The 24709-nt window shown below is 48.3% G+C and overlaps 1 protein-coding gene across 12 annotated transcripts in view; it reads left to right on the top strand.

The window, feature by feature from the left end:
- The window catches only part of BIN1 (bridging integrator 1), a 617822-nt gene that overhangs the window by 394953 nt on the left and 198160 nt on the right, over window positions 1-24709 (top strand). For 8 of the 12 annotated variants that reach the window (XM_078682096.1, XM_078682097.1, XM_078682098.1 and 5 more), the window contains exons 11-12: window positions 3543-3587; window positions 22173-22368. In XM_078682096.1, the coding sequence (XP_078538222.1) occupies window positions 3543-3587; window positions 22173-22368 (241 nt within the window). The remainder of the gene's footprint in view (window positions 1-3542; window positions 3588-22172; window positions 22369-24709) is intronic. The other 4 variants (XM_078682100.1, XM_078682104.1, XM_078682106.1 and 1 more) reach the window with 1 other exon arrangement.

The following is a 24709-nucleotide window of genomic DNA, read 5'->3' as shown; positions in this document are numbered from 1 at the left end:
TAATGTGGTAAACAGGTGGGGTCCTACACAAATTGTTAGTGGTTGCAGAAGTTGTTTTAGCCAAGTGACATCACAGGAAACAACAATGCTTGGCCTTATAAATGAATCTTTATTTTTTAGCAATCCATAGTCCGCTCCAAGTGACAACAAGCTCAGACAGTTTAATAACTAGTGAAGAACCACTATGTACTACAACAGTTGGAGGCCACCAGCTTGCTTATTTTTAAAAGGTATGTTTTTGAATAAGCAAACTCTCAGTGGCTGCAAGTAGGCAGCAGCAACTGGCTGAAGTAGCATGTACCCCTCTTAGCTTAAATGACGCTCCTGGGTTCTCCTGCAGGCTGGAACTAAAACCATATAATTTAGCTGCACTTGCGGGTGTTTGGTAGTGGACCAGTCCTGCACTTTCTAGTGACTCCTCGTTTACTTAACATATAAGCTCATTTGTCACTGGCTATACCAACTAGCCCACCAGGTACCTCCACTAAGCGCCACAGAGCTGCGTTGCAGAGAGGTGTAAAAAGGGGCATGGCCTTGGACCACCTCTCTGCAAGGCAGCCATGTGGCGCATACTGGTGGTACCTGGTGGGCTAGTAGGCCCCCAGGGACCCCCAGTATTGAAGGGGAATGTATTCCCCAAAGTAAACTGCGCCACAGGGTGCGTTTGCAGAGTGTTGCTGGGAGGGGGCAGGGCCTCCGGCACGATGCCGGTCTTTTTTTTATTTCTTTTTTTAGAAAGTGGCTGTGTGGCCCCCCTTTTTCCTTTTTTGGCCCCTGGGGACCCCATCCCCCAGGGCCTGACCCCTTTTAAAAAACAAAAAAAATCTGAATGGGAAGGGGGTTGCGTGGTCCCCCCCTCCCGTGGCCAATCCCAGCCCGGTGACCCCATCCCCCGGGGCATGGCCACATATGTTTAACTTTTTAAGGAGGGGGGCTGCGTGGCCCCCCTCCTGAGGCCTCTATATGCCCCAGAGACCCCATCCCCTGGGGCCGGCCTTTATTTTTAAAAGTATTTATTTTTGGGGGAGGGGGACGCGTGGCCCCACTCCTGAGCCGCTTCCAGCCCCATCCCCCGGGCCGCCCCTATCCATTGGTGACCGTGGGGGGAGCCCAAAGCCCCCACAGTCCCGCCGGCTTTCTGCGGGAGCCGGCATTGCTTTTCCATACTGGGAGCTGCTGACAAGCAGCTCCCCTTGTGGAAAAGCAATCTGCTTTGGAATCTTGCTTCCAAAATCCAAACCAGAGTTTGCAATGACAGGGCGGGTGCCATGCTCCCGCCCTGTTGTTGCAAAAAACAGTGTCCCGGGGTAGGTACCCCGGGACACTGCAGGAGCCGGCCCTGGGGGTTGGCGGTCCCCATGGCCATCGAGTGCTCCTTCGTAAAAATAGCCCCGGGGAGGTGGTGGTCCCCGGGGCTCGGGGGTTCATAACTGACACACCATTTTACATTTGTAGTGCCCTGGGAGGTGGCGGTCCCCGGGCGTGTGGGGGGCTCGAGCCCCCGACACAGGTTTAATAATTATTTAAAATAGAAGCCCCAGGGGGTGGCAGGCTGCAGGGGGGGTGCTGTGCCCCGTGAATATTTGAGAAAAGCCCCGGGGGTGTCGGTCCCCGGGGCTTGGGGTGGGGAGAGCCTTGGAGGCCCCCCACAAATTAAACAAGCCCCGGGGAGGCTGGCCCCGGGTTTCGAGGGGGGCCTTGGAGTCGCCCCCACAAATTAAACCAGCCCCGGGGGATGGCGGTCTCCTGGGCTGCGGGAGGGCCGTGTGCCCTCCTGCACATTACAAACGTAGCCCCGGGGAGGTGGCGGTCCCTGGGGTGCGGGGGCCCCCTCTAATATTTTTTCACAGTGCCCCTGGGACCTGGCCCACCCGGGGGCCTCAAGTAAATGAACCCCGGGAGCCTGCGCTTCATTTTTAAAAAACATTTCAGCGGGATTCGCGACCCAAGCGCAAATTTCACTGAAATTTAAAATATAAAAATGCTTTTTTTGGCCCTGGGGGTCCTTGTGGACCCCCTGAACAGGCCTAGGGGATCAAGGTGTTTCTATGCTGCCCCCTTTTCTTTTTTTTCAACTTTGTTTTACTGTTTTCTTGTGACTCGGTTCTACTGAATCACAAGATGGCTGCCAACACTTCCTGGTTTGGAGTGTTGGCAGCAAATCACAGTGAAGCTCGTGATCGGGAGGGGTCGCGACTCCACCGCGCCCCTAGATATCGAAACTTTTTCTTTTTCAAATTTCTCAGGACCTACTGAACGGATTTACACCATTTGAAGAAAAAAGGGTCTCTTTCTGAACCAAGGGTTACCTTTTTGCCAAATGTGGTGTAATTACGTTCAGCAGTTCGGGCTGTAGCTGTGTCTAAAGTTTCCTACGGAAAATTACATGAGGAAAACACGTTTTGGGACCCCCCTTTTTTCTCGGACCCCGCTTGTTGAATCACCCCGAAAGTTTCAAGACAGGAGCTGACCGGAACGGGCTACTAGTTTTGAAAATTTCGCAAAGATTCGTCAACCGGCGCCAAAGATATTGAGAAAACAAAAAACGCTTTTCCTGTGGAAACTAGGTCCTAACTATAACTACCTATAGCGACCGCCAGTAGGTAATATATATAAATATATCAAGATATGGAAAAGGCTTACCAGAATTAAGGTGGTTTGGGGGATATAAAAATAACTTTAAACATAATAAAACCCAACTATTTATGTATTTTAATGTTTTTAACTTTTGCATGTATATAAACACACGGGGAGAGGCACCTCAACACACACAGAAAAGACACAAATGATAAGGGGGATTTGGAGGGGTTAGAGGGTGAAGTTACATAAATGCTAAGTGGAGGTCAAAATTTATCAAAAGTTGTTTTGGTCAAAAATGACTACATAGAAAAATGATGTATTTATGCAAGGTGTTTTTAATAGTAATGTTTTCAAAAGATGTTTTGGAAAACGATGTTATTACCTGGAACTGTTTGCTGTTATGGAATCGCAGACTTGGAATGCACCATTACACCCAGACGTTGAACTAAGAGTTGATCCTTTCCACAGCGAAACATTCGCTGGTAATATAAAATATTTGAACAAATAATATTACATATATTTATTTTCTTTGCTAAAAGTATCTTAACTCCCACCAACCTCCACAACCAACCAAGATACACAAGAGCATGCCTCGAATTTTTTTTTTTTTTTTTTAATATATTGAAAATCCTGGCTGATGTCTTGGTTGGACGTGAACAATTAATTGGACTTCTGAAAGCCACTTTTTATTTGATGATCCCAGACACGATGTGGTCCGAGATGGTTGCACTGTTACTTTGTTCCTTTTGTCTGTGAATTGGTTGACCTTCGAAGCACATACAGGCTATCATTAAAGAAGGTATGCATGGTAGAGAAGCAAGGATGTCCAGGTGAGTGCGGTTTTTGTTGAAGATGCTTCCAGTGAATTACGCTCCTGAAATCTAGTCTCTGCTGCATTGAGAGAAAAAAAAGAAAAGTGAATCTCTACCCTGGTGTCTTACGTGCTCGCCCCATCCCCACAGAAAGAAAAACAAACTCTTCTCGAGACTGCGGCTAAAGAAGAGCAGGTAGTGTCCCACCACGCATCGTGCAAGGCTGTGAAAACTAACAAGGTTGCAAACAAGAATTGTGTTTTAACCCTTTGAATGGAATGAACGTTAGTGCATGATTTGTGGTTTTTACAGATTTGGAGGGCGCGGACTGAGGGAGGCAACCGAAGCTGTAGAAAAGCTAGTGCATTGTTCTTATATAACCACCAGTTTTGTTTGTTGGTTTTGGATTGTTAACTAAACAATGGTATTGGCGTAGAGGAAGTGCGTGAGTTAAGGGGAGACTAGGAATAGAAAGAGTTGGTGTGCCTTGTGGAACTTTTCCATCGCCTCCTTTTGTTTTATCGATGCTTTGTCATTCATTGGGCAGAAACAATAACTGTAATGGCCAGCCTCCTTCCAAAACACATACCCTCAGGGATGAACTTGCCACTGGCCCACCATCTTCTCTGCAGTGTGGGTCTCGTAGACTCATCCTTTGTAAATGTCGCTCTTCCGGCAAGTGTGGGAACATTAATAGTAGATGTGGTGGGGCTCTCCAACTAATGCCCTGACACACTTACGCACACTCACTATATTTAGAGTCCTAAAGTTGCAGTAGATCGCCAATGTGCCAGCATTAACTCACAACATTTTAGTTTTAGTAGCTAAACTTTAGTAGTAAAGGGTTGGCTTAAAGATATGAAAGTAAATTAATTCATTGTAATCTGTTTAATGGTAAGCCCCATGCATCAACGAAGGCCAAGTGTTGTCCCACTTTGTGTATGTTTATGTACAATAATACTTACATTTATCATTTTTTAAGATTGAGCTAGCCAGGAACACTTTTAACAGCTGCAATTATATCTTAGGCTTCTTAGACCACTAAAGTGCTAATATTTCATGTAGAATCGAGGATTATTGTATTAGTAATTATTGCTGAAGTTTATTAGAACACCCGAGCATTGCATCCGGCTCCTGGGTGCTACAGTAATTGATAATGACCCCTACACAAATGATAAGCTAAGTTGCAGGTGAGGGTCTATAACGAAGAGAGTTTTAGCAACCAGCATAAGCTCCGACCAAAAGAGCTTAAAATCTCATATATTTCTTTTTATTTTTATTGCCATTTTTTTTCTTGCCCAGACCAGGCCTTGATGGGAATGGATCGCTGTACATAACAAGCATTGGCCATGCCAATTGGTTTCGCCATATTCGTGTATTATGAAAATATGTCCTCGGTGCAGTGCAGATTTAGAAAAGCCCGACCCTGCTGCAGCCATGGTTGGAGGCGCTGAGGAACAGACAGCAAAAATCTGAGATTTGTCAGAAAACAGCACATTTAAGGTTAACTATGCATAGCCCTGCTAGGTATTAACAAGACTTGTGTGGTTATCCATGATTCTAGTGTATAACCGAAAGCGAAAATCCCGTTTTAATACACAGAGCACGTAAATCAGACGTAACTATATAAAGCTGGGGAACCAGTTTCGGGTCTGGCCGGAAGTTCAAACACCATGTGATTCTGGGCAATTTTAAGAAGTGCAGCCTCCTCGATTTTATAGGATGTGAAGGTCTACCTAGCCGAAAACGAGGGTACAGTTTTGTCGGGGATAGTTCTCTGGGAAGCCCTTAAGGCGGTTCTGTGGGACAGGGCCCAGAACACACTGGCATGGGAAAAGAGGAAGGTGCAGGAGGAGGTCCGGACTCTGGAAGCCCAGATTTTGGACTTGGAATCACCATGTGATTCTGGGCAATTTAAAAAAGTGCAGCCTCCTCGATTTTATAGGCAATTATGCCAATTGCTGGAAGTACGATCATTGGTCTGACTCGAGTGAGTGCTTCGCGTTTTCTTGCGTACCCAGGTTCCTAGCCTCATAAAAGGCCCGTAATAATCAGCAAAGGTCTGAGCTATCTGCATGTCTGTCCGCCGCATCTGCCCTTGTTCGTCCCTCACCTGCTCCACCCACCGCGCATCCCTCTCTTTCCTGCTCAGCCACGCCAAGAGCCTCCCCGACTTATCCCCTACATCATACGGCCGATGTAATGTCGCAAGCGCCTGCTCTCCCTTCGCCAAATCCCTACATTGTCGCTGCGCATCCAGAAGTCGTCTAAGAGTCTGTGGGTCTTTATTGACCACTTGGGCCGTTACATCGGCTGTATGATGTAGGGGATAAGTCGGGGAGGCTCTTGGCGTGGCTGAGCAGGAAAGAGAGGGATGCGCGGTGGGTGGAGCAGGTGAGGGACGCACGAGGGCAGATGCGGCGGACAGACATGCAGATAGCTCAGACCTTTGCTGACTATTACGGGCCTTTTATGAGGCTAGGAACCTGGGTACGCAAGAAAACGCGAAGCACTCACACGAGTCAGACCAATGATCGTACTTCCAGCAATTGGCATAATTGCCTATAAAATCGAGGAGGTTGCACTTTTTTAAATTGCCCAGAATCACATGGTGATTCCAAGTCCAAAATCTGGGCTTCCAGAGTCCGGACCTCCTCCTGCACCTTCCTCTTTTCCCATGCCAGTGTGTTCTGGGCCCTGTCCCACAGAACCGCCTTAAGGGCTTCCCAGAGAACTATCCCCGACAAAACTGTACCCTCGTTTTCGGCTAGGTAGACCTTCACATCCGCATTCAGTAGATCCTTGTTCAGTAAATCCCAAGCCGTCAGCCTCCAATTCTTTGTCCCCACCGCCCGTCACCCCCCCCCCCCCCACCTGTGCCAGGAGAGGTGAATGGTCCAAGATACCTCTCACCTGATACTCCGCCACATCCTCTGTCTGGACATAAAGATGTAGTCTATTCTGGAGTACACCCTATGAGCCCCCGAGAAGTAAGAGTAGATGCTAGCGTCAGGGTGGAGCCACCTACATACGTCCACTAATCCCAGGGTGGAGACCGTTCCGGCCAGAGGGGTTGGGGTCGAGTCCCTGGACCTACATCCTGACCTATCTTGCACCAGAGACATGACATTGTTAAAGTCCAGCCCACCACCTGTAGGGTCTTCGATGTGTTCAGTAGAATGTCTGTGACTCCCGACAGTGTCCCGGGCTGCAGTTTAGGCGGCGCATAAACGGAAATTATTGTACATTCCTGTCATCCCCACAAGCCCCGCACTCCCACGTAGGTCCCCAAAGGGTCTATCCATGTCTGCCCGACCACAAAGGGAGGAATCTTCTTAATCAGGATGGCTACCCCCCTAGAGCCCCTGGTGTACCCCGCATGGGCTAGCACTCTGTAAGGACCCCTCGCCAGGAAGCCACACTTGGTGCCCAGAAGGTGTGTTTCCTGCATCAGAACAATATCAGGCCCTACCTGTTTCACGTAGGCTTGTACCGGACCCCTTTAATCTGTGTTGCCCAGGCCATTCATGTTCCAAATTAGAATTTTGGTGTCCCCCCCCGCCACCGTACCATGACTAACTGGCAGTGTACTTGGCATTGTAACATAAGTCTCTCAGTTGCAGAGGGAGTAGGGCTCCGGGATCCTAGGTGTGAATAACAGTTCCCGTCGCGACATGCTGAAACAAGAACCTCCCCCAAACAAAATGTTTTCTCATGTAGATCCGCCTCCCGTCCCAACCCCAATAAAGGAGTAACTTCCCCCTTTCCACCCCCCCACCTCCCTCTCCCCTCCAGTCCCAATGCCATCCTAAGACAGAGAGTAGGCCTTCCAGGTGAAGGTCTGTCGCCCTCCCAATCTTACCCCCAAGAAACCTGCTCTGAAACTCTTAACTAGGAAACATACAGAGGTATACTCTCAAGCAGATACAAACAAGAAAGAACATTACACCAGAAAACAGAGCAAATTGTAAGGCGTTGTCCAACTTGCGTGCTCCCCGGCCACTGAATCCATACGTGGTCGGTCCAGCGTGTCCCTGCTTCACGAATTAGAGTCCTGGGGGTCCCCTGGCGATGCTCCCGCTTCCCGAACAAATTCCTGCTCCATGTCGTTGATCGCCACTACCAGGGGATGCAGTGATTGCTCCTCCGCGTCATCACCCTTCGAAGAAGTACCACCAGGCTCTTCCTCTCCCTCTGACCGTGCGTTCCCAGCTAGGCAGCGAAACCTGGAACCCGGCAGCTGACCGGGGTCCAAGGAGGCCGAGCTCCGCCGCCGCTGCCATATTGATCCTTGTACAGGGTACGCATTTGTCTCAGTCTCTGTGGCTTTGGCGACCTCCTCGGGGTCTCCGTGGGCTTTCAAGCCTCCGTTGCCCTCCGAGTCCCAGACCCAAGTCTTGTCAGGGGGGGGCACTTCTCCAGCCACTGCGTCTTCCGGGTGCGAAAATAAATACGTTCTCTACTTGTAGATGACTTAACTTTGCAGGGAAGAGAAGCATGTACTGAATGCGGAGATCCCTCAGTTTAGCCTTCACCGCGTCAAAGGAGCGCCTCTGCTTCTGCACTTCCTGGCTATAGTCCGGAAATATCATGATCTGTGCGTTCTCCAGACGGATTTCCCCTAGCTTCCGAGCTTCCCTTAAGATCATGTCTCTGTCCAAGAAATTCAGGAAGCGGGCAATGACTGGTCGCGACCTAGCCCCCACTGGCGGCTTCGCCATCAGTGCCCGATGTAATTGTAATTGTAACGGTATTTATAAAGCGCGAATTGCTGCCCGCGGGCGTCCAAGCGCTGAGCTGACCAGAAGTGACGGAGAAGGTGCTATGGTACAGTGGGTTTGTCAAACAACCATGTTTTTAAGTTTTTGCGGAATGAAAGAAGGTTTGAGTTGGACCGGAGTGAGAGGGGAAGGTCGTTCCAGAGCCTAGCGGTGTTCAGCGAGAACATTCTTCCCCCTGCTCTGGCTCGCTTGACTCTGGGAATGATGGCAAGGAAGGCCTCCTTTGATCGTAGGTTCCTGTTGGGATGATAGGGGGTGACAAGATTCCTGTTGATCGCTGGGCTTGTGTTCCAGAAAGTGCGGTGCGCCAGGCACAATGCTTTGAAGGCTATCCTCTGCCTCACTGGCAACCAGTGGAGAATTATTAGAGCAGGTTTAGCAGACTGAGTGCGCGGGATTTCTAGCAAGGAACGAGCTGCACAGTTTTGGACAAGCTGTAGTTTCCGAAGTGTAAACTCAGGTGCCCCCATGTATAGGGCATTGTTCGAGTCCAGGCGAGACTGGATTAGCCCTTGGACCGCAATCTTCTTGGCTTCTAGCGGCAGCAGCGGAAGAACCTTCCTCAAGGTTCTTAGAAGGCCGAAGCATGTGGCCGATAGTTTTGCGGCCTGGGTGGAGAAGGTGAGTTTGTTATCCAACCACACTCCCAGGCTCTTCACGCTTTCCTTTGGGGTGGGGGGGGGACCCAGTACATTGGGCCACAGGGAGGTGAATGGGACTGGAGAGGGTGGGCCTAGGAGCATGAGCTCCGTCTTATCACCATTTAATTTAAGGGAGGAGTTGGTCATCCAACCCTTTATGTCCTCTAGGCAGTGTAGCAGATCGGCTGGGGAGCATTTGCTGTTCTCGGTGGCCAGCGAGACCACCAGCTGGGTGTCGTCGGCGTATGACACGATTTTGATGCCATGCGGTTCGACGACACTTGCCAGCGGCCTCATGTAGATGTTAAACAGCACAGGGCTAAGGGAGGAGCCCTGTGGTACTCCGCAGCTCAGAGGTTTTCTGGAGGATACTGTTACACCGTCGAAGATCTGGAATGACCTCCCAGACAGAAAGGATTCAAACCACCTTAAAGCGTCACCTGAAACTCCGATGTTATGGAGACGGTCCAGCAGGGTGGAATAGCTGACCGTATCGAATGCGGCACTTAGATCAAGGAGGATCACTGCCACTGATCCTCCCTGGTCCAGAATCCTTCTCGTATCTTCGGTGACTGCTAATAAGGCGGTTTCTGTCCCGTGTTGTGGTCTGAAACCTGTCTGGGATGTGTGTAACAGCGAGTGATCCTCCAGGAACTGCACCAACTGTGCATTTATGTGCTTCTCTAGCACCTTGCTCGTCCAAGGAAGGAGTGAGATGGGACGATAATTTGACAGGTCGTTAGGGTCTAGGCTAGGTTTCTTTAGCAGTGCCTGTACCATGGCCTGCTTCCAAGCTGTAGGGACAGAGCATGCAGAGATGGACGAGTTCAAGAGATCCAAGATTACAGGCAAGGTGGCTTTGCTTGCCTGCATCAAGGTGTCTGGCGGGGCTGGGTCACGGGGAGATCCTGACTTGACCACACGGGCCACTTTGCTTAAGGTGTCGAGGTCGAGGGGGAGAAAGTGCTCGAGCGACGGCTGGCCTGGACAGGGAAGTGGTCTGAGGAGAGGTGATTTGAACACTTCCAGGGGCGTGGCTACAGGTGGGAAGGTGGAATAGATTTTTAAAACTTTATTGTGGAAAAAATCTGCAAGCTCGTTGCATTGCTCCTGGGATTTGATGGGGGGGGGAGCTGTGGTGGCGCTAGAGCATTGTTTTATGATTTGGAAAATTTCCTTAGGTTTAGACTTTGCTTCCATTATTTTCTCTGAAAAATAGGTAGTCTGGGCTGCTCTGATCCCTTCTTTATATACCTTGATGGCCTCTTTATAAGAGGTCTTCTTTTCTGGGAGGAAGTCTAGGCGCCAGGCTCTCTCTCTTTGTCTGCAAGTGCGTTTAAGCTGTTTTAGAGAGTCTGAAAACCATGGGGCGGATTTATGAAGTCTCTTGGAGGAGGATTTACGCATCGGTAGAGTGGAGTCTAGTGTGCGGGTGATCCAGTCTCTATAGATGTCATTTCCCACATTAGGATCCGGACAGGGTGAGGGACGAGTGGAATCCAGTTGGTGCAGCCAGGATTCCAACGGGAGTTTTGACCAGTTCCTCCTGATGGTCACTTGGGGGGGTGCTTGGGGATTTTTATGAGTGGCCCACGAGAAAGGGACCAGAAAGTGGTCTGACCACGGAAGGGGAATGGGTTGATCAACAGTTAGGTCCAGGCAGTTACTGAAAATGGGGTCTAGCAAATTGCCTTTTCCATGGGTCGGAGCCGCCACCAGCTGGGTGAGTTGGAGGGCCTCCAGGTCTTCTAGTAAATCCTGTGCGATGTGATCAGCAGGGGAATTAAAATGAAGATTGAGGTCCCCCAAAATCGTGTGGTTGGCTGAGGTGAGGGTTCTTTCCGCAATGATTTCTGGCAGGGACCTATGGAACAGTTTTACAGGTTCCGGGGGGCGATAAATCAGGGTCCCTGAGAAGGAGTTGTTTGCGTCGAACTCTAAGCGGAAAGCTGCGCTTTCACAATCAGGGATATTGTCTGCCGAGAAGCGGCATTGGTACTGGTTTTTCAGAATGATCGCCAGACCTCCGCCTCTGCCGACCGGTCTGTCCACTCTAAGAATGTGATAGCCTACGGGTATTGCTCGCACCACGTCTGGATCGGAGTGGGCAGTGAGCCATGTCTCTGTCAGGAAGATTGCGTCAGGTTTTTTCTCCTCGAGCAATATGGCAATCTCCGTATGGTGTTTCGGTAGAGAGCGGCAGTTTAGTGCAAACATATGGAATACTTGAGCCTTGACCGACGGAGTTTTGCGGAAGAGGTGCTTGCATCCCTGACATGAGCCGGGTAGTTCGGTGGGGGCATATATACGAGGGCATTGGGGAGTACAATTCCTACCTATTTTGTGTAGGGCCGCCGAGCTATAGGTCCTGGTATAGGCGAGGAAGGGGCCAGGGGTTATGGCCCTGGGTCCCGGCTGGTCGCGGACGGGCGCAGACGGGCTTGCCTTAGGCGCGCCTTCGGCGCGCAAACGGCGCTCCCGCTGCGCTCGTCCGCTGCGCTTCCTGTAGATGCACATTTGTAGGGCGATGGGGCGTGGCCTCTAGTGGGCGTGTCCGGCGAGCGCGCCTGCTCTAATGGCGGCCGCTTTGTTGTTCTAAGTAGCGCTACAGCGTATGCACCGCTGAGTGCTTCAGGGGGTATTTGGCAAATCAATTTTTGTTTAAAAGCACAGATTTAACAAGTGACACCACACAAAGGTTTAAAACTTGGATTAGCCAAGTGTTCTTCGTTCGAGTACCTCCAGCTCCCGGCTTCCGCCTCAGGACTGGGACAGCTGATCGGTCGTTGCGCTGTGGAGCAGCGTTTATATAGTCAAGGGGGCGTGGCCTCTAGTGGGCGTGTCCGGCGAGCACGCCTGCTCTAATGGCGGCCGCTTTGTTGTTCTAAGTAGCGCTACAGCGTATGCACCGCTGAGTGCTCCAGGGGGTATTTGGCAAATCAATTTTGTTTAAAAGCACAGATTTAACAAGTGACACCACACAAAGGTTTAAAACTTGGATTAGCCAAGTGTTCTTCGTTCGAGTACCTCCAGCTCCCGGCTTCCGCCTCAGGACTGGGACAGCTGATCGGTCGTTGCGCTGTGGAGCAGCGTTTATATAGTCAAGGGGGCGTGGCCTCTAGTGGGCGTGTCCGGCGAGCGCGCCTGCTCTAATGGCGGCCGCTTTGTTGTTCTAAGTAGCGCTACAGCGTATGCACCGCTGAGTGCTTCAGGGGGTATTTGGCAAATCAATTTTTGTTTAAAAGCACAGATTTAACAAGTGACACCACACAAAGGTTTAAAACTTGGATTAGCCAAGTGTTCTTCGTTCGAGTACCTCCAGCTCCCGGCTTCCGCCTCAGGACTGGGACAGCTGATCGGTCGTTGCGCTGTGGAGCAGCGTTTATATAGTCAAGGGGGCGTGGCCTCTAGTGGGCGTGTCCGGCGAGCGCGCCTGCTCTAATGGCGGCCGCTTTGTTGTTCTAAGTAGCGCTACAGCGTATGCACCGCTGAGTGCTTCAGGGGGTATTTGGCAAATCAATTTTTGTTTAAAAGCACAGATTTAACAAGTGACACCACACAAAGGTTTAAAACTTGGATTAGCCAAGTGTTCTTCGTTCGAGTACCTCCAGCTCCCGGCTTCCGCCTCAGGACTGGGACAGCTGATGTGCCCGTTCTATCACAAAGCAGATCGAGAACTTATCTTTCGGGTAAGTGCGCATCAGCCAGGCGTGCAGGAACTCCGCCATATTGGCCCCTTCAACTCCCTCCCTAAATCCCACAATTCGGAGGCTGTTGCGCCTGGCCCTGTTTTCTGCATCATCCACCTTCTACAGGAGCTGTTTATGCGAGGATTGGAGCTCCGCCATATCCTTCTTCAGGTCCTGGATGGTGTCTTCGGCCTCTCCGAGTCTAGTCTCCGCCACTGTCACACGCTCCGTTAAGTTTCGAAAGTCCTGCCGTAGAAGCGTGACCAAGGAGCCCACTTCCCCGATCTTGGTTTCCAGGGCCGCACGGGACGCCTGTATGCCCTCCCGGGACTCTTGTATGGCTCCCATCAATAGTGCCGTATCTGTACTCACTCCCGGTGAGTAGGTCTCCGGGGGAGGGGCGCCACGGTGAATCGGTCCAGAGTCCCTTGTCCTGGGGGTCCTAGGGTCTCTATAGTTCTTGCCAATGTTGCGCTGTCCACTATCTGCGTCTCGGCAGGGACGTTACTATCCGCTGGCCTTTCCGGTTCTCGCCGCTCCTCCACCCACTTCAGCAATCTTCTTAGCCAGATAGAACGGCGGAGCAAAGCAAAGCAGGCCTGGTATAGATGACCCTGCTGCGTTCCGCTAAGAAATGGCGTCCCGGCTGCCTCCCCCACTCCAGCCACAGTACAAGGGATATGTGCCACCAGAGTAATCAGGGCTAAGGCACCTTCCTTTCTCACAGGCCAACCGGTTCTCTAGGCCTCTCATCACCTCAGCTGGGTCTCCAGTGCCTTTCCACTAGTCAGGCACGGTCCAGAACCTCCTTACTGCCGTGGGCCTAGGGGGCCTCTCAGGTGGCTAATGTCTGATCAATGATAAAGGTCCTCAAGGGCTGCCTCCACAGCACTCTCCCGTCTCCACACACTCCACCTCCTGCCTCCACCAGGCCGCGGTCTCTGCAGCCTCTGCCCTCACTCACCGCCGGGCCCGTCTCCCAGAGCCGACACCAGGCCCCGGATGCGCCGCGCCTCTCACCACGGACTCAGAGGCAGAGCGGCAACACAGCTGCGGGCCCACCCCGGACGGGGGATCTCCTTGGTGCCGCACTTCGCCACCGCCTCGCCTTGCCCCACACTCACTGTGCTCTCCTCATGCCACCCGGGCCGAAGTCTGTGGTCCGGCCGGCCGTCCCGGCTGCCGCGACTCCTCCCCCAAGTGTCAGGTGTGCAGTCCGGAGCCCAGGCCGAGCTCCGCAGTCGCTCCTCACTTCACCGCGGCCCCGTCCGCAGAGCGAAGGACACTCCGCCGGGCACTGTCAGACCCTCACTGCCGCTGACGTCCTCGGCCTCGCTGCTGCTCCTCCTCCCAGCACTACCGCGGCGCCATCTTGGACTTCTCCTCGGGGCCTATACTCCAGCCTCCGTTGCCACCAGTGACAGGTACTTCACGCCACTGCCTCACTGCCTTCTGTCGCCAGGGTATGTAGGGACCCTCAGCAGTATGTTTTCGCAAGATATAGGAACCGCTGTCCACCAATAAATACGTTGGATCTCTTCAGCTGGCCGGAGCAGCACAGGCACACGTCCTACTCGGCCATGCTGCTGGTCACGCCCCCAAGATTTCAGCATAGTTGGAAGTGAGTGGCAATCAAATTTATATATAAAAGGTGCGTCTCAGGAAACTACTAGCAAATAAACCTGTTGGACATAAATGGCAAGGTCTTGAAGGAGTGCGAATAAGTACATTCAATTTCCCCACAAGCACAAGGAGATTTTAAGGAGGGTCATTTGACGATCGACCACTGTTTTAGCTTATGGGCCATTGCTAATATACCTATAGAACAGTGTTGAGTACTGTATTTTTGTTTTGTAGATTTTAGTTCTGCATTTGATTCTGTTGACTGGGTCTTGCAATGGAAGGCATTAAAAAAATATCGAATTCCCAACTATTTGCTTTTAATCTACCGGAACTCCATAGGGACAATTGGGCCCAAGTAGAATTAGACAGTGAGGGATCCCTCTCTAAGAGGATCAATATACGAACTGGCCTTAGGCAAGAGTGTATTTTGGCACTGACACTATTTTCCTTTTTTTGGCCGATCACCCTAAAGTATCCAGTCAATCGAAGAGTTTTAGCCCAAAAATGAATGGCATGCATGTTAGCTATCTTTTTTTAAATGGACAATTTCGTTTTTTTATTTGCCAGTAATTGACCTTCAGAGAAAACAAGACGTAATCACAAGTTACTGCAAGAAGAAAAAAATAAACATGGAAAATGCCAAAGTGCTCCCTATAGGAAAGATGAGGCAAACTTTGGGTTGGGCAATAAACATAGTAAAAATCAAGAGTTAATATATATATAAATATTTACGGATGTGGTCCTCCCATGATCTATGCTAGAAGGGTCATCTAGCCTCGATACAAGCCAAGGCACTTTTATCAGTGTGGGGACTGAAGAAATTTGACAGCCACAATAGAGGTCCCTCCTTATGGACAGTGCGGGTAGCATGTCAGGGTATGATAAGGCCGTAGTTTCAGTATGGTGCCCAGGTGGTTGGCATAGGAGGCAAGAAAAGATGTGACCTCGAAGGAGGAAGGTGCCTAGAAAGACTATTCTATCTCCCATGTTCTTCAATGGTGAAGGCAGTTAGAGTAGAAACAGGCCTGACTGGGTGGACTCACTTAGCATATGCAGAGATAATGAAATTCTGCGTAAGAGTATACTGCGAGCAATTGTTCAGAATTTCTCTGCTATGTAAAAGGGAGATATTGCAAAGTGATCTAACCTGGGCGCATGGAGCTAGAGGGAGAATCCCAACTTTCTGTAGTAAATTAAAACTAAAAATAGCAGATGGTATTGACCAGATGAGGTCAGTAAGGCGGAGCAGAAAAGAATAACAAAACAGGTCTCCAAGGAGGAGGATTCAATATATTTAAATTAGAAACAGTCTGTCTCCCACTTGATAAATTCATGGATGAGAGATGAGGCATTTTCCTATCTGGAGAAAATTCCTTATGTAAAGATGCGTTGAAGTCTCCTGAGATTTAAATGTGGGTCAACCCAAGTTTTGATATCCGAAGGGCATGGAATTCTGCTAAATGAAGATAACATGTGTAAATGTGGCCTCAACAATGAAAGGTGATCTAATTCACAATCTTGTGGATTGTCTGTGGATTTAGCACAAAGGAAGTCCTTATTAAAACCTGTTTTCATAAAATATGATTTTTAGGATAGGGGGCAAGCAATTAAATTATAGATAGAAATGAGATTATTTGATGTGACGTGCACTATGGGGTGATTTTTATTGTCTGTGGATACATATTTATGGTCAAATTGATATATTTTTAAAGTATTGTAAGGAACATTTACATTTTTATGTGATTGTTTTAATTTTGTTTTCCTCTGTTTCTTATTGAGTGTCGCTTATTTTGGATTTTATTTGTTACTTGTGCTTTTAAAAACTTATGTTTGAAGACTAAAGTCTAAATAAATATTTGTTTTGATTGACTGACTGACTGAATCACATCCACTCTCCCCTTTCATTCCAACCCATCTCACTCCAGTCCCATACTTTCTATTTGTTTGAATAATTTGCTATCATCTCTTTTACTCCTCTCTTCTGATCTCCCATCTTTTGTTATTCTTTAACTTCAGGCACTGTTAGATTCATTAGCCAATCAGGGAGCGTGGGGGGGAGGGGCAGCGGGTCTCCCTTCCATCCAATCAGTGTGTGTTCCTGTCTGGCATCAAAGCTAGCAGAAAACTGAAGAAAAAAGTGGTGTGACCCTTGCACTGAAATGAACAACATGCTATTGCTAAATACATACCAATGCCCTCGCCTGAGAAAACCCCACATTATATGCATCATTACATGCACTTTACCAAGTTCTTTCTCTTCCTTCTTCTAAAAAGCCTTTTCTGACAGCTGAATTCATGCATTGGCTTCCACTGGAAAGGAAGACCGAGATATCTCATTACCCATTAAATTGAATTAAAATTGCATTTATATAGCGCTTACTAGCCCTAGTGAGGCGTTAAAGTGCTTTATGGTAGGGAGCACGCTACCAGGGAGCCCAACGTTAGCAGTCAGTCCATTGGTTATTTGAGTTAGTACTGCATGCCAAAGAAAACCATTCATGAATTATTTTCTTTGTGGTACGTTGGTGAGTTAGTTGTGATCAATAGAGGGGGATATGTGAGAAGCAAATGTTTTTAAAATGGCTTTAAGACAGGCTTGAGACTTGAGAGTAGTTTATATATAGAAGAGATATATAAGGTAAGCAGAGGTGCATTTAAAATAAGAGGGGAATAGTGACTCAAGATCATGCAGGATTATAAGGATAATAGCATGTAGGCTTTTTGCGATAGCATGCAATATGTGGATGTAAACCTGTGTGAAGAAACAGTTTTACGTTCTGCTTTAAAGAAAACGGTCTTTCTAAAGATGTGGCAGATAGTCACTACGGTTCAAAAAGCAAGCCCGATCCTTGCTGAGACTCCTTTACTAGCGACAAGGAAGAAGTCTGACATTGAAGCACAACTCAGTACCCATGATTATAATTTGACACCACCTCTCTTGCCCCGCACTATGCAATGCAAGCAATAATACCTAGAGAGAACACTATGTGTACCTACTACATCAGTGCATTCAATATTGTAAAGTATTATTATAGTTTATGTAAATTATTTGACACCATACATAAACTACACATCTAATATAAACGTTCTGTATAATACCCACTGTTAAAACTGGGGGTCTCTAGTTGGCAGAGGTAAGTACCTCTGCCAAGAGATACACACTGTAGATAACCCCTGCTCACCCCCTAGGTAGCTTGGCACGAGCAGACAGGCTTATCCCCCAAGGCAATGTGTAGGGTAGTTGCACTTAACACACACAATAATCCCAGAATGCACCACAAACTGACACCACACAGGTAAGTATATCAAAAATATCTTTATCTAGCTTAGGCAGTGAAAATCAATAGTAATGCAATCATAAAATCATTCGGTTCTTCTTTATACTTGTACTTAGGAAGTTATTTGGGGAACTTGTCTCAGTCTCAGTCTTTAACAGAAATTGCAGGCAAGATAGCTGTAAACGGTGATATTTAAAAACAAGGACTAAATGCCGTGTCTAGCGCGATTTTATCAAAGCGCCTCACCTTGTGCACGAGGGGCGGTTCCCCCCGCGTAGGAAAGACCTTCACTCGCTCTCCCCCGCTCTCGACAATCCAACGAGCGGCGGGGAGGCTGTTTACTTGGGAGCGGGTCCGTATGGCTGGGCGAGCTTCACGCGGCTCCCGGCGTTCTCCGACGATGTTTCTTGGCGATGTCCAATCCGGGCGCGGCTCCACAGACGAGCCCCTCGTGACGTCGCAGCTCCTCCAACCAATCAGTGTGGCTTTCGGGACGAGCTCCTGGTGACGTCACGGCTCCTTCTTTCCGCCAGCCAATACCAGCGCGTGCCTGAGGATGATGCTGCGGCCTGGGAACCGATCCCTGCGTGGCGTTTACTGAGGGTGCTCGTCGCTCTGAGCCAATCAGGGCTCCGCTCCTTCAATTTCTCCTTCGGCGGCCCCGACCAGGCACGGCGAGACTCTCCGGATGTTTCTAGCCCCGGGCAGCGGCGGTGAAAAGCGGCATGGTGGTTTTCAAGTGGCCAGAGGCGGGCAGAGTGCTCGTGAAGCCACCAACTCTTTTTGGGGGATAAATCACGGAGGGAGGCACAACAAACCTCCGATCCTCTGCAATAATGTGCCGATGAGCACACCGATCCTCCTCCACGGCCAGCAGTTACAAATCACGCACCCAGCAGCAATTAAAGCACGATCTTCACAGCGTCCTGTAGTTTCTGGGGAACCTTTTATTCCTGGGTTCCAAGACAGGAGGCCAGCTCTTCTCAGGCCCTTGGAGATTCTTTGCAGACACAGCACACAGCAAAGTCTGATGATTACGCAGGCAGGGGGGGTCACAGCACACAGCAAAGTCCCCTTCTCCTCTCCTTCAGTTGAGCAGCAAAACAGGTCAGCCCCAGAGCACACAGCAAGGGCAGTCTTCCTTAGTTTCTTCAGCGGTTCTTCTGGCAGAAGTTCCTCTTGATAGTAGAAATCTAAGACTATCTGTTGTCTGGGGGTCCTTCTCTTATACCCCTAAAAGTCTTTAAAGTCTTTGTGCAAGTGGGTCCTGAGCCCGGTCTGAACCAGTTCTGGGTGTTGCTGGGTCACTTTGTTTACTTGGCTTCTTCCTTCTTTTCAGAGTGAGGGGCAGAGTTGTCAGCCGCCCAGCAGGAGGTGGAGCCAGCATTGTGGCAGGCAGGCACTAGCCCTATTCACTCCCAGGTGCTATCCCCTTCCACCACTCTAGTTGCAAATGCAGTCATTCAGCCAAGGGCTGACTCAGACAACCTCCTGGGGGCTCCCCAGCCCCTGTCACCCTCAAACAAGACAGTCAATCCACAAGCAGACCAAGGCACACAGAAAGGTCAGACAAGAGAACAGCCACTTTCTAAAAGTGCTGTTCTCAAACACAGAATTTAAAAACAACCTTTCCTAAAAGATTGTATTAAATTCTGAGTTCAGGGATATGAATCACTTATGTCCTATCTTGTTCCTATGGGAAGATAGGCTGGTAGCCATTGTGTCCAGCCTCCCCCATGTTAGTCTATGGAGCAAGATAACCTTGCAGCAGTGATCACACAAAATGGCTGCTGTTCACTACCAGAGCATGTTACCTGCACTAGTACATGCTCTACCTTTCATATACACTGCACCCTGCCCAAGGGGGTGCCTTGAGCCTTCCATCGGGGTGACCAATGTGCACAAAAAGGGAAGGGTTAGGCCTAGTCAGTGGGGCCACTGACCAGGAGGACATGGCAGTTCACTGACAGCACACAGGCACTGCGGTGGCAGGCCTGAGACACCATTTTAGGGCAAATCATGTGGGTGGCACAATCAGCGCTGCAGGCCCACTAGTAGCATCTGTCATCACCAGCCCTGGCACACCCAGTGCACTTTACTAGGGACTTCTTGGTGATACAAATAGGCCAATCATGTATATACAATCAATATCACAATTTCCATACGTGGCACTTACACTCTGGCACTGATCAGCAGTGGCAGAGTGTCCAAAGCATCTAAACCAGCAAAAACGAAATCCAGCACAGCATCCAAAATACAGGAGGCAGAGGCAAAAAGATAGGGGAAAACCACGCCAAGGGTGTCAGGTCTAACACCCACCAACTACAAATAAAATAAGTCAGCTGATCAACATGGTGCAGCAATCAAAATTCAGTGCGTGTTTATGTGGGACATTCAGCACATGGTTCGGAAGGTGCTGTCCCCTGCGTTCACCTGAAGAGCACACTCATGTCCAGTAGAATGGATGTGTATGTGGTCACCTAGACACTCCAGCATCCTCCTTTCCTTCTAGTGGATGTCACCTGGCTCATAAATCAGTGCGTGGCCAATGTGATGAGACCCGACTTGCATCCCTCTAATTGATGGCTTTCCACCTGCTTGTGATAAAAAAGAACACCAGTTATGGAGTTTGGTGTCAAAAGCCAAGCTATTGGAATCTGAGCATGCAAATCCCTCTTTAGTTGTTGGCTACTGTTCATTCTTTTGTCAAGGCTCTCACACAAATTTAAAAGTACATTAATTTGCATTCATACATAATTTCTGTTCAACAGCTGTCGGCACAGGCGGGCTTTCCACGACCATGTGTATAGCTAAATCCTGCGTTCCCCAGGGAGGGCAATTCCCTTCCATCAGCAAAACGTTCACCTGAGGTCTGCCTGATTTATAGGTAGGAATGTTGCCAATCTAATGGATGTAACCTTGCTCCACCCCCCTTTTGGATCCTACTAGTGTCAGAACCTATGCTCTGTCCATTTCTAAACTTGGTGTCCTCTAGGGATAATGAAGGGCCCCTCAAGAGGTCAATAGGTTCTCATAAATACCCGACAGACCCTGGAAGTAGGATAGGAGAGGACCGCCAGCGACTCCCTTAGTCGACGGCAGGGTGACAATACTAAATCCGGCTTCTGCACCTAGGGGGCAATGAACGCAGCATGCAAATAAACCCTAGTAATTCAGTTGACTTGGTTGGTGAGCCAACATTTGGACGATATCCGCAGGGTGGTAGTACAACTGCATTGCACCTATCGAGCATTGACCAGCCATGGATAAGCCTCCTTACCAGATTTGGAGATAGCTCACTGGTGATTCTGTCAGGATGGTGGTGGGTTGAAGGCAATGTCTCCACCAAGGTCTTACCAGGGCGGAAATTGTATTGTAGTGGCACTCCCAAATGTTGGTTTACTTTTCTGTGGCGCTGTGCTTCATTGCATTTTTGGTCCATATTGGTATCCATCCCTAGGTTCCACACCTTCCTACGTTTACTCCCATCTCCAGTCCAGTTCAAGTTGGAGCCCTGTGAGACTCCTCCTGGAAGTACTACCTTCTTAACGGCTGGGGAACTCGGGACTGCTGTTATTCCATTGTCCGACGGGCAATGGGGCTGGAGCGAGGAGTTCTCCTGCTGCAGTCAAACCATAAAACAGATATAACCCTGGTGTATAAAATGATGGGCCAGATCCAAAAGGAACCAACCGTGCAGCACTGGTTGCAAGAGTGTAAAAGAATCTCTTTTCAGGATGCTGTGCTCCCTACTTGGGACTGCATTTCGCTGGTACTCTTCTTACCTGAAAGAAATAAATTAGATTTTGAGTAGAATTATTTGGACATGGTGAACACTTGCAAACACATCCTTTCTTTGCTAGAATGTAATTGCAGTCCTATTCGAAATAGGGATGTAAGGTCAATCTTTCTTTATCCCACTTCTCCTTCTGTCATTTTCATTCCCATCTTGTACCCTGCCACTGTGCACTTACGCTCCTTACTTTTGCCGATCTGGAAAGAGGCAACTTTGACTTAGCTTTTGGGAAAATGTTCTTTTCCCCTCAGTCGCCTTCCCCTAGTATGTAGTATGGTGTGAACTGCTACAGACGCCGATCTGCAGCCAATACCAGTATTTGTTTGTTTGTAGAATTCTGTAGCGCGACTTATCACCAGTGAGAGAATCCAGGCGCTGTCCATGATGAGATTAAACTGTCTGCCCAGAATCACAGGATGTTGTGCCGACGCCGAGTCGGCATTTAAAAGTGCATATCTTTAATTCACAGAAAAATATGATCTAAAGAAATGATATCCGATTAAAGGGGACCAGGCTAAGATAAGCTGGAGATACTAAACATAATGGCACCCACCGCTTGTGGACGTTAGACGTCACAGCTTATGCAGTAGCTTTATGGAAGAGGTGCGCGACCAATGCCTTGCATGATACGGACCTTTAAAGTTTGGGTTTGATCGGAGCATTATCAAGAGTCCTTACCAAAACTCACGTTCTATATAGAAAAAGTGGTACTTATTCTTATCTTTGAAACATCAGAAGTATTATTTTTAGTAGATTCTCTCTCAATACACGTATTTCTGTCCACCTCGCCGTTCTCTACATTGCAATGAGCCCAGTGGATAGCAAGTACTATTTCTTCCGTAATTGGGGCGTAGAATGTTTGCGTTTGCAGGAAAGCGTATTAATAAAGTATGGTACCCAGTCTAATCCACTGCTGTGCCCGTGCTCTCTCTTCGACTCTCTAAGTCTTTGAATATTCTTTTGTTTGTGTAGTGAGACGAGCTCTGTAAAAGTAGGCAAACCCCCCTCGCTTCCTTCAGACTGCTCTCCGCTCACCAGCCCAGAGACCAAGGCTGCCAACCACAAGCCCGAGGAGGACCTTCCTGCTGCCGTCACCCCATCTGCCCCCGCAGCTCCTGCCACCCTTGGAGAAGTGCCCGCACTGACATTAACCAAGTCACCATCGCAGGTAATCTAGAAGTATTCTTCCTCCTTGCCCAGGTACTCCATTCGGTGACATCAACTGTTCTAAACGTAAGTGCGGTAAATACCGCCCATACTTTTCAAGTGTGGTTGCCTGCTCTTTCCCTGCCTTGCATTCCCCTTACTGTTATCTTGCCTTGATTGTTCTCTTTTTCACGCTTTTCTCTTCTCTTCATATTTTTTCTTTTGTTTCAATGTCTTATGGTTTCTTTCGGCTTCTCTGTCTTGCGCAAATTGTTTATCCCCATCACCATCTCTTGCCCTTGCGAACATTTTCTCCATTCCTTTTTTTTGCTGCTCTTCCCATCTCCCACCTTATTGCTCTCCTTGCTTCACTCAGCCCCTTTGTCTCTTCCTATGTTTTTTCCTATTCTCCTTCTCTAACCCTCTTCTACAAAGTCCCTCTTCTAACTCTACCCCCTTTCAATATTTATTTCTGTATTTAATCAGTTTTTCACTTATTTTCTTTCACCTCTTGTTTTGTTATCTTTTGTCGCCCGTTTTCCTTCTTGCTCTTTTTTGTGTTCTTCCTGTTCCATCCTCTTCCCTGGGTGCTCTCGTCTCAGAGCTGTTGCTCTTTTTTTTTTTTTTTTTTTCAAGCAGCCCTCGTGCTTGCAGTACGAGTTCCTTGTTTCTTGACGCAGAACAAGGGTTAGGGAAGGGGGTCATTGTTTTACTAAGTACAGAAGCCGAACTGGGGCAGCTTGCTTCAGTGACTACATGGTCCACGTTAATAGAAAAGTATTTTCTGAAATCTGGAGTAGCCAGGTCTGTTGGTGTTTGTTTGGCTTAAATGTGCTAGATTTATTGATGAGTTTCTGTGGAGCCCTACAAATCACAAAAATGTGCAATGGGTTGAAGATATGAAGGATGGCCAATCTCAGCAAAATTCATCAAAGCAGTGACTGTGCATCTGCTTCTCGGTTTCAACAAGCATAATATTCTATGGATCTTTACTTTTATATTTTCACTCTTCTGTAACTATACATCTCAATCACAGTTCTAGTTGACAAATGATAACAACATAAATACAATGCAGGAACATAACACACAGTTGTCACATGCTTAGAAGTTGGAACACAAGCATTGACGCCCTTCCTTTTATTAACAGATGGGATCTCAGAACAAAAGCCCTGCAAGTGTTTTGCAACACAAACATGTTACCACTCAGTTCTGATACTAATTCTGTGATTCGAATTCGTGCATTCAAGAATCCGAGTTAAGACCTTCAGAACACAAGCAAGCTAGAATTAACAGAGGCAAGCATGATAGGAGCACCTGCGACACAGGCCAATTATTAGGACTGAGAATTCTAGAACACTGGATTTATTATATCTCAGCTCAAATTGCAGCATGGCAGTTTTTCAGTTCTGCTGAACTTTGAGGTATCTCCAAATATCATTCTAGATCTGTTTGCCTCTGAGGAGTAATTACTGTACTTTCAAGTTGATAATGTGACATACCCACACTAGTTGGGACCCCAGCTCTAGTAGCCCACACACTGTGAACAAAGATGTACACTCCTGGCACCAGGAACTATCGTATGCTTCTGATACTTAAGCACACTGATCAATGCCCCACACATGACAAGATTTAGTCCATGCTCAAGAAATCTGCATTTTGTCCTATCAAAATATCACAACCACAGCAGACCGAGACACAGCTACTGACACAGTAAAGCAAGAAGTATTAGCTACACCAAAATTGTGATTCTTTAGTTCAGCATGTCATTTAAACACTTACTCCATGTGTCTTGGAAAGCATCGCAACTCCTCCTAAACCTTCAAAGGCTTTCACAGTCCGCGACCAGCTTTATTCCAGTCTGCCACCCTCTATCCCTTTCATCTGCATTAACCAGCACTATCCTTTATAAATCTCACCATGGGCCTGATTCTACTTGCACAACAACCCATTTCCCCAACATCTCCTCACACTACATCAGTTACCCCTTATTCATCTTACCTGGCAATATCACTGTCACAACCTTTCCCATTTTGACGCCTTTTGCCTCTACACGCTCTGATCTGTCATACCTCATACCTTTCATCTGACTTTCCTCAGTCATCTCCATAGCTCTTTATTTCTTCCTCTGACCTAATTCCTTCTCTTCTCTGGTAGGGTTGTTGCTTCTCTACCCTTGAGATTCAATAAACTCAGAGCATCTATCTTACATTACCTATGAGAGAAAATTCCTCTCGCTATCCCCAATCTCATTTTGCCCACAACCAGTTTTTTCACTCTCTCAGGTGTATATTGTTTGGGGGATGATATATGCTTGATCTTTAATGTTGTATGCCTTTCCCTAAATCATTGCATCCCTCTGATAT

Source organism: Lissotriton helveticus, chromosome 3_1 (assembly GCF_964261635.1).
Source record: "Lissotriton helveticus chromosome 3_1, aLisHel1.1, whole genome shotgun sequence".
Taxonomy (NCBI): Eukaryota; Metazoa; Chordata; class Amphibia; order Caudata; family Salamandridae; genus Lissotriton; species Lissotriton helveticus.
The sequence above is the reverse complement of the archived record's forward strand: the minus strand, read 5'-3'. Positions and strand labels throughout refer to the sequence as shown.